The sequence below is a fragment of the Petaurus breviceps genome, unplaced genomic scaffold, assembly GCF_028583685.1.
Source record: "Petaurus breviceps papuanus isolate PSGF00001 unplaced genomic scaffold, PetGlider_PUasm1.0 90895, whole genome shotgun sequence".
NCBI classification, from domain to species: domain Eukaryota; kingdom Metazoa; phylum Chordata; class Mammalia; order Diprotodontia; family Petauridae; genus Petaurus; species Petaurus breviceps.
This window is the reverse complement of record NW_027187372.1, coordinates 5069106-5087045: the sequence shown is the minus strand read 5'-3', so window position 1 is coordinate 5087045 and position 17940 is coordinate 5069106. Positions and strand designations below refer to the sequence as shown.

Here is a 17940-nt window from a genome sequence, read left to right as displayed (position 1 = left end):
AGCATCTTACTCAGTGTCTTACATGGATCAGGTGCTTAATAAAAGTTCATCAGATTGAAGATCTATTCTAGCTAGTCAGGAAAGAATCATATAACTTTCTATTAGGAGTAAACCATATGTGCCACCTATAAAACTAAGGGTTTTCAGACCAGATGATTAAATGACTTCTATTGGTCATTTTGAACTTGATGTCCTCTAGACATCTTAAACTCAACATGTCCAAGACCAAACTCATTATCCTAACCCCTCCCAAACCTTTTCCTCTTCCTAATTTCCTATCACGGAAGACCAAAGGTTTCATATTCCTTAGCAAGAATCAGACTAAAATAGAATTGGAAAATGTTTAACAAAACAGATAAAAATATAATACAGCATAGGTACTGCTAATTTTCTAAGGCAATATACTGCTGCAGGGATCTATTTCTATTTGATTTCGACACCAGTGCTGTAGATAGGATAACCATCTTCCAGGTCATCCAGTCTCAGAACTTAGATGTCACCTCCACTCCTCTCTCTTTCTCATCCTGTCATAGCCAATCAATTGCCAAGTCTTTCTGATTCCATCTTCACAATATCTCTAGTATATGCTTCCTTCTCTACTATGATGTTGCCATCATGCTGATACAGACCTTTGTCATCTCCCGTTTAGACTATGGCAATAGCCTGCTGGTTGGTCTTTCCCCACTCCAATACATTTTTCATTCAGCCATCAAAGCCAACTTCTTAAAGCATAGATCTGATCATATTAAACCCACCTTCTACCCTGTTACATTCCAGTCACAGTGATCTCTTTACTATTCTTCCAATATGACATTCTATCTCCTTAATCTGTGTATTTTTTCCATGCTCTCTCCTCATGCCTGAATTCTCTTCTCCTTCATTTCCATTTCCTAGCTTTCTTCAAATCTCAGCTAATATCTCACCTTCGATAAGAAGTCTTTCCCAGTCCTCTTTAATCTTAGTGCCTTCCCTCCGAGAATACCTCCACTTTATCTTGTATATATTTTGTCTGTATGTAGTTATTTGCATGCTGTCTTCCATGTAAGATTGTAAGTTCCTTGAGGGCAGCTGCCATGTTTTTGTCTTTTTTTGTATCCCTAGTACTTAGCACAGTGCCTGGCATATAGCAAGTGCTTAATAAATATTGCTTTGACTCAAGTTCCTTCAAATTCTAGTTCCCATGATACAATGCTCTAGTCCCCAACCCCTTCACTTTACGCATGAGTAAATTCTGAACTGTACATAAAACTATATTTATTTATCAGTCACAGAATCTCAGAGTTAGAAGGGACCTTGGAGGCCATTTTGTCCAATCTATGTCTGAATAATTATCTCCTTTACAATGTACTTGATAACCTAGACCTACAATTAGGCAGAGCCCACTACCTCTCAAGGCAACCCATTCCACTTTTGGAATTGTTAGCTCTATTTATTTTATTTTATTTTTTTTGCCATTTGGAGGGCAATTGGGGTTAAGTAACTTGCCCAAGGTTATATGGCTAGTTTTTTTGTGTGGGTGTTAAGTGTCTGAGGCCAGAACTGAACTTGGGTCTTTTTTAATACGTGCATCAAATCTAAATTTGCATCTTGGCAACTTAAACTCATTGCTCTTAATTCTTCCATCTTGGGCCAAGCAGAACAAGTCTATTCTTTCTTGCATGTGATAGTACTTCAAATACTTAAAGAAAGATATCATTCCCCTGCCAAACTCTTCTTTCCTCCCTGATAAACATTCATAGTTCCTTCAGCTGATCCTCAAAAGCATGATCTTGAGGTCCTTTTCCAGCACGACTACCCTTCTTCAGATGTTTTCCAGCTTATTAATATCCTTCCTAAAATGCAGTGCCCACAATGGAACACAGTCTTCCAAGGACCATATAACTAGGGCAGAATAAGGCAGGTATCCTGTCTCTCAGTATTCACATTGGGTGTGGAGTCCACAAAATCTCACAGAACTTTTTTCAGACAAATTGCTTTCTAGCCAGCAAAAGGTGGTCAAATTCAAATTCAAGTTATTATTTTTATTAACATGATCCTCTTGGTGCAACACCGACTTCTAATTTGGTGCCAGGGCATAATGAATTTTCCATTTAATTACTTGACTAATATATGAGGAACATCTCCATTACCAAAAGAACTCCTTGTACTTTGTTCTTCCAACTGATTTTAATTCTTCTTTTCCATCTGCATATTTATTTGTATTGTGATGAGGTGGCATTTTGTTTATCATTAAGTGATATGATTTTATGAAGCTTATGAAAGAGCAGAATTTCTCAGTCATTTGAATGCATCTTATATCGTGGTTCTGTCTCAGTATGCTTTGCTGTTACAACATATTTTTATGTGTGGGGAAAGCTTGGGAAGTACAATCTAAGTGACATTATTATTGCTGTTGATAATGTTGAAGCTGGTGCATGACATCTGATTATGAACTTATTAACTGCCTTCTATCCTGCTGTCAAGTCAAGTGAGTTTTCATATGTAATAATTTTTAGTGCTAATCATCATTTTTGAGAGAGATGGGGGAGGGAGCCTACAGTAGATCTGGAATTAGGAAGACCTGAGTTCAAATCCAGTCTTAGAGACTTACTTGCATAACCCTGGTCAAAACACTTTGTCTCTGTTGACCTCAGTTTCCTCATCTGTGAAAATGGGAATAATAATAGTACTATTAGATATTATTATATATTATAATAACATTATATATTATATAGAACTGACTAGTAATAGTAATAACCTCCTGGGGTTATTGTGCAAATAAAATGAGATATTTGTTAATTACTTTGCAAATGTTAAAGTGCTGTGTAGATATTTGTTATTATTATTATTTTTATCACAAGACAGTGTGTTATACACCTTTGGTTTTTTGTTTTTTGTATTTTCCAAATTGACTCTTTGAATTTTACTAAAATCCAAATGAAGAAATTGTTAATCTTTTCTTTTCTTTTCTTTTTCTAACCTTTCTCCGCCTAGGCCTATCAGAAAGGAGCCAATCCTAAAAGTAGAATTCTCCCAGCTGGTGGCAAAGTTTTAACTTCTGAAGAAGATTACAATTTATTATCTGACCGACATTTTCCTGACCCTATTGGTAAGTTGGTGAGCATTTTTTCAAGTCAGAAGTATACAGTTTGCTTTGGTTTCAATCCCACATATTATTATAATAATAATGATTATGATAATGTGAAGTAACTTGCATTCACTTAGCAAAGATTAGCAAAGGAGTCTACATGTATAATCTCATTAGATGAAATGTTTTTATTAGGTAAATGACTTCATCATTGACCTAATAGTTATGATTCTGAACAACAATAATGATGATGAAAGGTTACATTAATGTAGTGCTTTATATTTAACAAAGCACTTTCCTCACAACAACCCTGCAAAGTAGGTTGAGTTAGCCTGATTATTCTGATGAGGAAACTGAGACTCCAAAGTCAAATGACTTGTTCAGGGTTACTCAACTAGTAAGAGACAAAGAAGGAACAGATCCTCACATTACAGCTCCGGGGCTCTTTCTGCTAAGACAAGGATGTAAAGCAATGCAATGTGCCCAGTATATTTTTGGGGCAGCCAGATGTGGCAGTGGATAGAGCACCAGGCCTGGAGTCAAGAAGGCTCATCTTCATGAGTTCAAATCTGGCCTCAGACATTTACTAGCTGTGTGACCCTGGGCAAGTCACTTAATCCTGTTTGCCTCAGTTTCCTCATCTGTAAAATGAGCTGGAGGAGGAAATGATGAACCATTCTAGTATCTTTGCCAAGAAAATCCCAAAAAGGGGTAACAAAGAGTCAGATCCGACTGAAAGTGTATTTTCAATGCTCAGAAATTACATTATTGTTCTGGAAAACGTGAGACCTTTTTGATGAGCTGGGGCTCATCAAAATGCCATCTAAAGTAGCAGAAATAAACTGTCATTGCTTAATCAGGAAAAGGTCCAGGGTTTACTTTTCCACCCTGAACAGATCAATTAAACCCTTTGTTTCCTGATCGACTGATCTCATCAGCTTGGGTGGTAGTTTCTTCTCTTAAATGTGTTCAGTGGTAACACCTCTATGGGTTTCAGTACTTAGAACCATGGACTGACTGAGTAATTTATTAGTGTTTACAGAAAATATGACATTCTTCAGAGTTCCATTCCATTTTTATCTAGCATCACTTGATAGTCATGGGCAGTGTGGTTTGGTGGGAAAAGCATTGGATTTGGAGTCAGAGGTCCTGGATTCAAATTGTAGCTCCTCCACTTACAACCTGTGTTAACCTCAGGAACATGACTTCATTTTTCTGTGCCTCAGTTTCCCCATCTATAAAATAATGGGATTAAACTAGATAGTCTAAGATTCCTTACAGGTCTACATCTATGATCCTATGATATAATGGAGGCAGAAGGCCAAAACTGATGATTTATGTCAGTTTATCATTATATTTTATACTAATTTTTAAGCAGCCAATAATTTGTGACAGATAATTTGGATTTTTGGTCTTCAGCAGTCCTTTATGCCACTGGAGACAATGAACCCTTCTTTCACTGCACCTTTGGGCATGTTCAATTAACTCACCTATTAGCTACCTTATTCTTCCTGCCCGAAGGTAGGGGTTAGCCTTAGGTTTCATTGAATAACAGTCTCCACTGGAATGTCATTGGCTCAGTCACTTGAGGAGAGAAATACACCACCAACATGCCCTAGCACATGTACAAACAACAGCATTGTAATGTAGTAGCAAGAGGACTGGCCCTAGAATTAGGAGACCTGAGTTCTGATCATGGGTCTTTTATTTGCCAATTGTGTGACCTTGGGTAAGTCATTTAAATCTTCTGAACCTCATTTTCCTCATCTATAAAATAAGGAGATTGAACCATGTGATTACCAAGGTCCCTTCCAGCTCTAAAATTCTATGATTCTAATATACCTCATTTTGCCAGTATAGAAAAAAGCCACTGGAGATATATAGACCAAATAAGGATATTTCATTGAGATTTATGAGCTGTAGACACTATAATAACTCCATCTGGCTTTGTGTGAATTGCACTCCACAGTAATTATTTGGTTTCTCAGAGAGCCCTAACTCTTATTAATGGCTATAATGCTTTGGTCAGAATTTATGGAGAAGGCTATCTTCTTAGCATTTGTTATTTCTGGGCTGAAATGCTTGGTGGAATAGTTTTAATAACAAGGCGCCGAGATTGGTACATAGATCACGAGTAAAAACTAACAAGTTGTTACTGAGCAATGCATACAAAAACAAAAAATAACCAACTCCCCCTTCCTCCCCCACCTGCCCAGCAAACCCCAACCCTTGCCTGAATTATCCAGACATTTCCCCTCCTCCCCACTCCACCCATCCCACCCCACCTCCTGCCCTTTTTGCTTGAGCTACACTTAAATATTGCTTTGGCTACAGGAGAGATGCAGCTTATGGTATGAATATCAAAAAGCACTCACTGTATTCAGAACCTCCATAGCCAAACTCTTTAGTCAGTCAATAAGAATTTATTAAGCACCTACTATGTGCCAGACACTGTACTAAGTGCTGGGGAGACAAAGAAAGGTAAAAGACAGTTTCTGCTCTAGTGTGATGAAAACCTGGAGACTCCATTGGAGTTGGATGATACAAGACCATAGGTCTAGAGCTAGAAGAGACTTTGAGACGCCATCTAGTTCATCCTCCTCATTTTACAAATGAAGAAACTGAGGCCCAAGGAGGTCAAGTGACTTGTCCAAAGTCACATAGGTCGTAATTACCAGAGGTGGTGGTATTTGAACCCAGGTCCCTTTGGCTCTTTCCATTTTGGCACTTGTATAATTATGGATGACATAATTTTGGAAGGGATTGAATGATTTTTATAGGCCACTGTGAATGATTCAAGTGTTCCCAAGCTTCAGAAGAGTATGTATGAATTATTGTTTATCTCATGTTATGGTGTTCTTAATCTTAAAAGATAGAAGTTGTAATTATTAAAATTATAAAATAAAAAATCATACAGTGCTTCTCTTATGATGGCCTTACAACTCAGCTCAGAAAGAATGCAAATAAATACTTCTGGGAAACTGATGCCAAATATTAAATGAAAGAGAGTTCTCTAGCAAAGTAATGATGAATTAGCTTGTGGCTTAATAGGACAACTACATGTAAAAGGTCATTAAATTGTTTACCATGTCATGAAAGGGAATGGGAAAGAACTGTGTTTAACACAACCAGTGACTACACCTTTAACAAAGGCATGATGATAATGCAAATTCAATAAACAGTGATTAAGCACTTCCTGCGCATAAGGCACCGAAAGTGATGATAGAGGCAAAGCTAAGTTCGTTCTCCTGATTATCCTTTAGGCCATTGGAGCTAATCTGACTCAGAAACAGATCCCTGCAACAGCATAATTTAGGCCCCTTCCATTGCTCTGGGATCAGGAGCTCATTATAGATCAGAGTTGGGAATGAAATGAGGTCCTATGGAGTTCTTCATTGGTTTCTTCAACTTTTTTTAAGTAGCATTTTTAGAATGAATATATCCTGAAGCCACCAGAATCTTACAGAATTCAAGTCAATTAAATAACATTTTATAAATGATGATTATAATAGTTTTGGTAGGGGTTAACTGTGTATGGCATAGTAGAAAAACACTGGGCTTTGAGTCAGAAGACCTGATTTCAACTCTAACACTTATTAATATAATCTCCTCCTAAACCTATCCTTCAGTCAATCAAGCAATCAGGAAGCATTTGTTAAGCACCTACTATGTGTCTGGCACTGTCCAAACTTCCTTTGTTCTGTCAAGACCACCACCATCCTTCTATTCTTCCAGGTTACTAATCTTAAAGTCATTCTCCACTCTTCACCCATTACTGCCCCATACCCAATCAATTACCGTGTCTTGTGGATTCTCTCTCCTTAACATCTCTGGCATCCTTCTCCTTCAATCAGCTTACATGGTGACAACCTTCACTTGGCTTTTATCTGATCTCATTTAGATCATAGCTATGCCTGCTAACTGGCATCCCTGACTCCGGTCTCTCTCCTCTAATCTGTCCTCCACACAGCTGCCATATTGATATCTCTAAAGCATGACTGTGACCATGTCATTCTCCTATACAAGCAGCTTGAGTAAATAACTCCAAACTGACTCGATGATGAAATACAAACTCTTTTGTTTGGCATTTTAAGCCCTCATGATCTGATTCCAACTTATCTTGCCAGATTGATTTCAAATTACTCTTCATTAAGCACTCTGTATTACAGCTAAATTGTGCTGTTTGCTGTTCCCTGTACATGGATTGGATAGGTCGTGCCTCAGACCTTCTATTAACTCTTTCATTATATCTTTCAAGTTCTCTGAATAGATCGTTATATCAGTAGCAGAAAGCAATAGTCTTGTTTCCTTTCCTCCTTTGCATATTTGTCAAATTTCTTCCCATGCCTGAAATGCTTTCCTTCCTCTCTGACTCTTGGAATCCATAGCTCTTTTCAAGGCTTTACACTGAGTATCATCTTCTGCAAGAGGTAATTCCTGACTACTTTCTCATTGGTGTTAGTGTTTTCTCTCCTCAACTATTTTGTATATGCATTGTATATGTTTTGCATTTATTTACCTATTGATATATATGTTGTTTCTCTTCCCGTGGAACATATGCTCCTTTGAGGGCAGGGACCATTTGGAATTTTGTCTTTGTATCTCCTATACCCAGCATAGTACCTGGCATGTAGGAGGTCTTTAATAAAAACTCATTGAACTTAATTGAGATTATGACCTTAAACAAGGGACTCACCTCTTTGATTCTGTATTTCTTCGTTTTTAAAATGGGCCTGTTTTCCCCATCTATAAAAATAGTGCTAATAATACTTTGTGGAATAGAATAGAGACACCTTGAAGGCTGGGACGGTTTTTGACCTTTTTTTCTATCTCCTGTGCTTATAATTAGTGCTTAATAATTGCTGATTGATTGACTTTATTGGGTAGGATATTGCAGGGGTCCTTGGGTGACATACTATGTTTAGGTAAGACAGTGTCCTTGCCTTAGTGGGGCTTACAGTCCAATAATGAAATATGACACATACACAAATGACTATAATGGGGGACAGCTAGGTGGCACAGTGAATAGAGCACTGGCCCTGGAGTCAGGAGGATCTGAGTTCAAATCTTGCTTCAGACACTTAACAAGTCACTCAGGCAAGTCACTTAACCCCAATTTCCCTCCAAAAAAAGCAAAAAAAAAATGATTATAATGAAAAATAATATAAGGTGGCTGTTGAAAGGTCATTACCAAAAGACCACTCACTATTCTATAACTGCATAATCACTACAGAAAGAAAAGAATCATTCAAGTACAATAACAAATCTAAACATAATGGGGAGGAGGAATCACAATTAATGAGGAAGACAGCATAGTAGGTAGGATTATCATCAGTTTGCTCTGGAAATTGGCCTTTTAGGGAAATTTGGGTCCTTTAAAACTGCATTGAATAACATTAGACATTAGAGTCTATAAATGTATACATAGGCTCCCAGTATCTCAAGAGATAAAAGGAACCTACCTCAAAGATCAACTTGTCCCATTCATACCCAAACTAGAATTCCCTTGACTACATACGCATCTGACAAGTGTTCATCTAGCCTTTGCTGAAGACTATGAGGGTGTGTGGGAGGGGGACAACTCATTACTTCCCTAGGTGGTATATTCCTAAGGTAGTCCATCCTACTTTTCTAATTATTGGGAAGTTTTTCTTTATACTCAAATTAGCCTCTTATCCGTCTCCCCCATAGCTAGTAGTTCTTCCATCCTATGGGTTCAAAGACATGGTCATGTGCCATCTTTTCACTGGACTGGATGATTGATAAGACTTGAGACTTTGATATTTTTTCTTTCTTTCGTGAAAATAGCTTAGATCAGATTTTGGTTTTCTCAGTATCTTAAATTTCTACCATTTGCCAAAAAATATGACACAGCAATGTTCTATCATCCCCAATTTCCAAAATTTTTATTTTGTGTCTGTTTTTCCCCCAAAACATTCTTCAGCTCCCAGTGAAAAGGAGAATTTTCAACCCTTTGTTGTTTTGCCGAAAGAATTCCCCGTGTACCTGTGGCAGCCCTTCCTCAGACACAACTACTTCTGTTTCCAAGATTCAGGAGACCAAAAACAGTTCAGCACTCTACTGAATGACTGCATTCGACATCTAAACCACGGTAGGTGCCCCTCTTCTGCCCCTTCTTCATCTTGTCTCCTCTTACTTTCTCCTCTCTTCTTTTAAGCCCTCCCACAAGACCAACACACATAGTTTAGGCTACACAGAGACTCAGATTGTAAGAGGAGGTGTTTCCTCTTCAGTTCTCTGAAACAGCACAATGTTGTGGAAGACCCGAGTTTGAGTCATGTCTGTGAAGCTTGCAACCCATGTGACTTGAACCACTCAGAGCTTTGGTTTCCTCAAGAAGTAGATGATGTTCATGATAATTACCCTGCCTACTTCTCAGATTGTTCTGAGCAAAGTGCTTTGTAGAGTCCCATGTAAATATGGTTTGAATGTCATAAAAAAAAAAGATTATAGCCTGGTGATCTCTAATAGAACCAGTTCCCACTGAGTTCCTGAGGCAGACAAATCTTCATGACTAAGGTTAAACAGAAGCCAGAAATGGAGGCTTGTGATTTGGGAATTAGTTCAGACTATTAACCAATTTACATTCTCTTTTTACTAGTATCATTCCCCCTCCTCATTCTCCCCATTACAGCAGGAGTGTTCCAAAGACAGTTGCCTGCAGCCCTTATTAATCTTTATGACATTTTCAATTCTTTATTTCAACTTACTAAAGATTAGTCACTTACTCAAAGTTGTCCAGCAGTCAGTGGTAAAGCCATGTGAACCTAGATCTGATATTTTGACCTGTTGAATGCTCTTTTGATCACTTTGCCTTTAATAGAGAGTACTAAAGAACACTGGCTCATGTGCATGAAGGATTTCTGAAAGGGGAAAATGACTCTTATTTAAACTAGAAGATTTAGGGTTGGAAGGGACCTTGGAAGGCAATCTAGTTCAACCTCTGATTTTATTTTTGCTTTTTTTTTTTTGGAGGGGGGAAGGCAGGGCAATTGGGGTTAAGTAACTGGCCCAAGGTCATACCGCTAGTGCTAAGTGTCTGAGGTCAGATTTGAATTCAGTTCCTCCTGACCCCAGGGCTGGTGCTCTATTCACTGTGCCACCTAGCTGCCCCTCAACCTCTTATTTTAGAGATAAAAAAAAACAGAGGCCCAGGAAGTTGAGTGACTAACCTAAGGAGACAGACAACTGGGATTTGAATTCCAGATCCTCTGATGCCAAATCCAGCATTCTCTATTTGCAAGCCTACTTCTATGTAAATTGCTTCTTTGGAACTCCAGAAAGCAGAAGTGATGGATAGAGTGCTGGGCCTAGAATCAGCAAGATCTCAGTTCAAATCCAGCCTCAGACACCTAGTGGTTCTATCACTCTGGGCACGTTGCTTCAGTTTCCTCAACTGTAAAATCAAGATGAAAATAGCACCTACCTCCCACTTGTAAGGATTGTAAGGATCAAATGAGATAATACTTATAAAGCACTTGCACTATTCCTAGCACATAGTAGGTGCTTAATAAATACTTGTTCCCTTCCCTCCTGCCCCATTTATCATGGATATGGGGTCCACCACCTCATCCCATTCTACCTATATTTCCTACCACAGCTGATTTGCCTGAATGCATCTGAATGTTCAGGGGTTTCCCCTCAAGTCAGAATGCAAGAGAGTTTGTCTCATGAAAGATGAGTGAGTCATTGATGACAAATCTCTGTCCATAACTTCTACCTCATGTGTTTAGTTGCCCTGTGAATGGAAAGAAAAGATAAAGGGGGATGAAGAGGCAAAAGTAATGTTATTTTACTTTGCCATAGCAACTGAGTAACAGAGGGCATAATTTTACCCCCATGACCCATTTGGAGTATGACAAAAAAGGTCCACTTGTTTCTCTGCTCTCTTCTGGTGCACCAGCCTCTGAAGCCAAGGAGCCCCAACTCCTGACCCTATCTGGTTTCCCAGTATCCCATTAGCCTCTGAACAGTCCTGTGTCCAAAGCCAAAGTGAGTATTAGCAAGCAATTGTTAATGAAGCACTAAGATTGTGACATTTCAATAGGGAGTGCTTGCCTAGCTCCAGCCAGATAAACCTTGTTGCATTCCTCCTTTTGTGCACAAAATAAATGCACTAAGAAGTCTTCCTAGGACACAGTTGGGCTCTGGTTAGTTCCCACTTAGGGCTCCATTTATGGAAGATAGCTGTAGATCCAAAACATGACTTGGCTCTCCAGTATGTTATCAAAGGCAGTAATGTATTGAGGTCCAATCAGGTTTCCCTGGCACCAGGGAGCATTCCTCTGCCTTGAGGCCAGTCCTTCTTCATTGAGGCCTTCATATGGGCTTCATGTGGTTTGGCAAAACCTCCAGTTCATAACCAGAGGCCACCACGTTACTACAGGGAACAATCCTTTACTGTCATGAGGCTAGATGACCTCATGGGTCTTTCCCCACCTCCCTCTTCTGTTTCTGTTTTTGACAGTATAAGGAACAACTTATCTTTTGTTGAACTATGCCTTAATTGCTGGATGACTTTTTCTGTCCAGTGATTCATTGTGAGTCTTTCAGGAAGTCACTTAATGTTCCCAAAGATCACCTATTAGTTAGGGTAAGACACATGATTTGACAACAGTTCATATTGTTTTTATTTGTTTAGAGCTTTTATGGGTAAGGTTGGAGCCAGAGGCAGTTGCTTTAGTGGAAAGAGTGAGGGACCTGGAGTCAGGAAGATCTGAGTTATAATACCATACACTTGCCAGCTGTGTGACCCTAGTGAAGTCACTTAACCCCCATCTCTCTCAGTTTCTTCATCTGTCAAATGGGGGAAATATTAGCACCTTACTCCCAGAATTGTTGTGCAGATAAAATGATATTCACAAAGTGCTTTGCAAACTTTAAAGTGCTATTTAAATACTAGCTATTATTATTGATAAAAATATGGAATAAGTTTAAAGGAACTATATTGATACATTTCATATTTTGTAGATAGAATGCTCATTTTGAACTTAGGCAGACATGGGTTCAGTACTCTCAGATATAGTTGTGTGAGAATGGGCAAGCCATTTACCCCAACACTAGTTTCTTCATTTATTAAATGGAGATAATAATACCCATAGTGCCCTATTCACAGTATTGTTACTGGGCTCAGATGAGATAATGGATGTATATTTTGCATAGCATATATAAATGTTAAAGATGGGTTGGGGGTTTGCATTGTTGGAGGGAGCACTCACATTAATGAAAGTATAGATCCATTAAAATATTAAAGTAGAAATGGCAGCTATTATTGTTTTTATTATTAATTCCCTTGTCTCTCAGACATAATTTTCTCATTGTATACTGGGAGCTTTGGATACAGATTGCCGGTGGCATCAATGACTGGCACCTAGGAAGCCTTCTCTTTCTCATCCTCATTAGAGTAGAATTCCAAGGACATTCTTCTTTCTAGAATCGTCTGTGACACCTGGGAAAGGCAGGACTCAGGACTTGTGCTAAGTTATAACCAGAAATATATGTAAAAGTACTTTGAAAATTATATAGCTCACTATAATTGCAAAGTAGAATTATTTTCTCACTCCTTCTTATTGTCCTGCTTCTGAATTTAGTGCCCAGATTGGAATCATTGTTTACTGATTTGCTTTAATGTCATAATCATTGTGGAGATGTGAAGGGCGGGAGAGGAACTGGAAATGCCATTGAAGATTCCCATGTTGTTTTCTCTGACTGAAGTTATATTGCCTAAACCATGTTTATATGATATATAAAAGATTATAATAGAACAACGAATTAATAAAAATATATTAATATTTAGTTATAATTTTATTTATAGGCAATTAGGTGGCAGAGTGGATAGTGTGCTAGGCCTGGAGTCAGGAAGACTCATCTTGCTAGTTCAGATCTGGCCTCTCAGGCACTAACTAGCTGTGTGACCTTGGGAAAGTAACTTAACCCCATTTGCCTCAGTTTCCTCATCTATAAAGTGAGCTGTAGAAGGAAATAGCAAACCACTCCAGTATTTTTGTCAAGAAAATCCCAAATAATCATGAAGAGTCAGACATGACCAAAAAAATGACTAAAACTGAGGTGAGATTTTATTTATAAAAATTATATTATGAATTATCATAGATATGTATATAACTATATAAGTAAAATGGATAAATTATTAATGCAGTATATAATAATAATATAACAGAACTTACTATATAAATTAAGAATAGTTCCTTTATTAGAAAGCAATATTTTTATATAAAAACTTTAGGGTTTACCATACATAGAACAATGGTTTGGAAAAGTGGAGTTATAGCACATCCCCACATATGACAAGATTTGCATATTACAAGGTAGCTAGTTGGTATATTGGATAGAGCATACTAGACTTTGAGTCAGAAAGAGTTTGAATCCTGCATCCTTGTAGCAGCAAGCACCCCAAGCATCCCCAGGGTGGCTGCCAACACAGGTTCTTAGATCTGCTTTGTTAAAGGAAAGCAACTCAAAATGGGTTAACAAGCTTACTTTAATCAGTCAAATATGTATCGTTTACCTAGTTCAGGGGAAAAAGGTCAGCACCCCGAACTTCAGAGTATACAGACAGAATTATCAAGACAGAGAAACAGATCAAGTGGGTTTCCAAACTGTCCAACCATTACATCCATACCAAATCAACATCTGGGTTTTTCAAAGGGGGGGGGGCTCTCAACAGTGGCTTCCCAGAGTCTCATCTGATCAAATCACAGAACACTTCTCAAAGTGAGCCCCCAAAACAAAGCCTCACATCAGGGTTTATATAGCCTGCTCCTGGCTCAGAGAATGTAACAACCTTCTGGACCCACTGGCCAATCAAAAAGTATCTACTGAAAAACAAGCCTCCCTCCCCAGGCTCCAGGTGCACTTTAGCCTAGGGGCAGGAAGATCTTAAAAATTTACATTCCCTTTACACTCCTCCATTCACTAGCTATGTGACCCAGAACAAGGCATTTAATGTCTCTCAGCCTCAGTTTCTGAGATAATAATAGTACCTACCTCATAGGTTGGGAGTGAGGATCAAATGACATGATGTGTGTAAAGTGATTTGTAGACATTGAAATGCAATAAATATGTAAGCTATATTTTTATGAAACCTGTGAAAGAACTGACTGATTTTGGGGATACAGACCTAGTAGTGGTACTATAGTAACCAGGGGTACATTTCTGCTCTGTCTAGTTCATGTAGTTTTAACCTCAAAGTGCTATATAAATGCTTGTTATTCACTTTTGTATTTGTTTTCCAAGGGCCCACCATAGTGCTTTATATCAAAGAAATAATATTAATATAATAGAGTACTCTGTGATCTAGGCCCAAGTCTACCAGAAAAGGTTTTTATTTCATTTATCACTAATTTATATCCAAGCCATTTCTAGCTTGAATAGTGTCCAGAGTGGCATAATGCCCTAGGCACCCTGGCATGACTCTACCCCAAGAAGATTTCAGATACCATTTATAAGAATCTTGAACCAGGAAGTTGTATCTTAAAATAGAGCCTGGGTTAATTTCCAGAATTGAGAGATCATGGCTCTATCAACTTATTCTGGGAACATTCTTTTAGAGAAATCAGTGGGGTTCTCTCCATAGATCTATTCCAATCATTCAAAATGAATAGGAGATAGTTTGAATGCTTCCTTTTGAATGGAAGAGGGTATTTCCCAAGGGGTGGACCCTTATCTAATCTTTCCAGGGGGTAGAGGGAAGGGATTGCTCTTGGATGGATCAATTTCCTGGTCAGTACCTGCTATGGGGAAATGCAATATTCTTACCTTGATTAGAAGAACATGATATTAAATATCTGATTATTACCCTTAATCCAATCACATAATAAGAGATTCTTTTTCCTTGTTTTCAGACTTATCCCACTCACCTTTCCAAGGGGATTTTCCTTGGACTCTGGACAGGGCATTAGAGCAAAATATTATTTCTTAATATTTAATATTTCTATGCTCTAATTCACTATTGATTAGAGAAATGCAAATCAAAACAACTCTGAGGTACCACATCTCACCAGTCAGATTGGCTAAGATGACAAAACAGGAAAATGACAAATTCTGGAGAGGATGTGGGCAAACTGGAACACTAATGCATTGTTGGTGGAGCTGTGAACTGATCCAGCCTTTCTGGAGAGCAATCTGGAACTATGCCCAAAGGGCTATAAATACTTTCATACCCTTTGATCCAGCAATACCACTCCTAGGGTTATATCCCAAAGAGATCATAGAAATGGGAGAAAGACCCATATGTACAAAAATGTTTATAGCAGCTCTTTTTGTTGTGGCAAAGAATTGGAAATTAAGGGGGTGTCCATCAATTGGGGAATGGCTGAACAAGTTGTGGTATATGCATGCTATGGAATATTATTGCGCTATAAGAAACGGGGAGCAGGCAGTCTTCATATTTACCTGGAGAGGCTTAAAAGAACTGATGCTGAGTGAGAAGAGTAGAACCAGGAGGAATTTGTACACAATTACGGACACAACATATGTGTGATGACCAACTTTGATAGACTGGACTCTTCTCAACAATGCAGGGATATAAGTCAATCCCAAAAGACGCATGATGGAGAGAAAAACGTGCATCCAGAGAAAGAACTAGAAAGAACTAAATTTATATCCAGGTGGAAGCAAAATACCTGATCTTTTTTGTTCTCTTATTTGATTTTATGTCCTCTATACCATTTTTCATCCCAGCTGGTACAATCCATCCTTATAACCTGACCATTGTATAATGTGAAAGTATCTACAGATCCTATACTTGATTATAAGATGCCATGGGGGGAAGGGGAGGGAGGGGGACAAAATGTGAAATTCAAGGAATTGTGGAATTGAATCCTGTAAATTAAAAGGAAACAAACAAATTAATAAATTAAAAAAATATTTAATATTTCTAGAGAAATTAAAAAGTAGGTTTTATTAATACTCCCACACTTGCATATATTAAGCACTTAAGAAATATATGATATATTGAATGCTTGATGCATAGAATTGAATTTATACAATGTCATAAGATTTATGAAGTGCTTTTCATACAACAAACCTGTGAAATCACCAGAGTAGGTTTTAATATCCTCATTTTACAGTTGAGAAAATGGGCACCCAGAAAATTTTAATGACTTACTCAAGATTACATATCTAGTTGAAATTCAAGCGTCTTTACCATGTCAGACTCTTGTTATCATTCGGATTTTTGCATCCCTCCACAATTAAATCATTTGTGGCATTTTTAAGGGTTTGTAAATATTCTTTACAATATGCTATGAATTTTTGTTGTCTTTTCTCTCTCTATGTTGGGGGCCTCATGTCTCTACAAAAGCTTCTCTTCATTCTGCTTCCCTCAGAATAAACTTAATATTCTTCCATTTTGGCTTTTGTTGTTCAGTCTTTTCAGTTGTATCTGACTCTTTGTGATCTCTTTTTGGGGTTTTCTTGGCAGATACTGGAGTGGTTTGCTTTTTCCTTCTCCAGCTCATTTTACAGATGAGGAAACTGAGGCAAATAGGTTTAAGTGACTTTCCCAGGGTCACACAGCTAGTAAGTAAGTATCTGAGGTCAGATTTGAACTCAGAAAGATGAATCTTCCTGACTCTAAGCCTAGTGTTCTATCTACTGGACCACCTAGCTGCTCTCCATTTCAGCTTCCTCTATACTAAACACACACACTTTCTCTCTCAGATCATTCCTCACTTCACTCCCTTACTCTGGATCAGGGGCCAATTTAAGAATAACATATGTGCAAAATAAACTCAAACACTGATAAAATGCCTTTTTTTTTTACATAATAAGGTATATCAGAGGGCAGCTAGGTGGTACAGTGTATAAAGCTTCAAATCTGGAGTTAGAAAGACTCATCTTCCTGAATTAAAATCTGGTCTCAGATACTAGCTGTGTGACTGTGGGCAAGTCACTTAACCCTGTTTGCCTCAGTTTCCTTCTCTGTAAAATGAACTGAAGAAGGAAATGGCAAGCTAATCTAGTATCTTTACCAAGAAAACCCCAGAAAGGTATAAAGAGTCAGACATGACTGAAAAAGACTGAACTAACAAATGGTATATCAGCATGTTTCATAAAGTTCTATTACAGTTAAAATTCATCCATTTATATAGACTCCTAATTTTCCTTTTGGTTGTTTGACCAATAAGTCCGTTGGTGTCATTGCATGCCCTTCTGATATTTTGTGACTCCTGATACCTTCATTAAAATGGTCATCGACTCTTGATTTTCAGTCACTGCTACACAGCTATCTAGTCCTGTCAGAGGCAGTTAGATGGCATAATGGAATATAGCACTGGACTTGGAGTCAAGAAGAACTGAGTTCAAATCCTACCTCAAGTAGGTAACTAGCTGAGTGACTCTGGACAAGTCACTTAACTTCTGTCAAGAGTAAATATTAAGTAACTATTATATGCCAGGCACAGTGCTAAATACTTTACGAATATGATTTCATTTGATCCTTATAACAATCCTGGGAGATTGGTTCTATTATTACTACCATTTTACAACTGAGGAAACTGAAGCAGGAAAGAGGTTAAGTGATTTGCCCAGGGTCACTTAGCTGCCTCTTTAAAGGTCTGGAGTTGGATTTAAACTCAGGTCCTCCTGACTCCAAAGTCTAGCACTCTGTCTACTTTGCCACCTAGCTGCTTCTGGATACAGAAGAACCAATTTTATTTCCAGCAGGGAATTAATCCTAGAGAGATGATGGAGACCTGAACTCTAGTGATGGCCATGAGCTTAGGGAAGAGAATAAGCATTTATTAAACATCTCCTGTGTTCAAGGAACTATGCTAACTTTATTTTATTTTATCCTCATAACAACCCTGGGAAGTAGGTGTAATTATTATCCC

The 17940-nt window shown here is 38.1% G+C and overlaps 1 protein-coding gene across 1 annotated transcript in view; it reads left to right on the top strand.

The window, feature by feature from the left end:
- NIBAN1 (niban apoptosis regulator 1) overlaps window positions 1–17940 on the top strand; it is a 213657-nt gene that overhangs the window by 86361 nt on the left and 109356 nt on the right. Inside the window, exons 4-5 of the mRNA XM_069074417.1 lie at window positions 2974–3088; window positions 9012–9179. Of these exons, the coding sequence (XP_068930518.1) occupies window positions 2974–3088; window positions 9012–9179 (283 nt within the window). The remainder of the gene's footprint in view (window positions 1–2973; window positions 3089–9011; window positions 9180–17940) is intronic.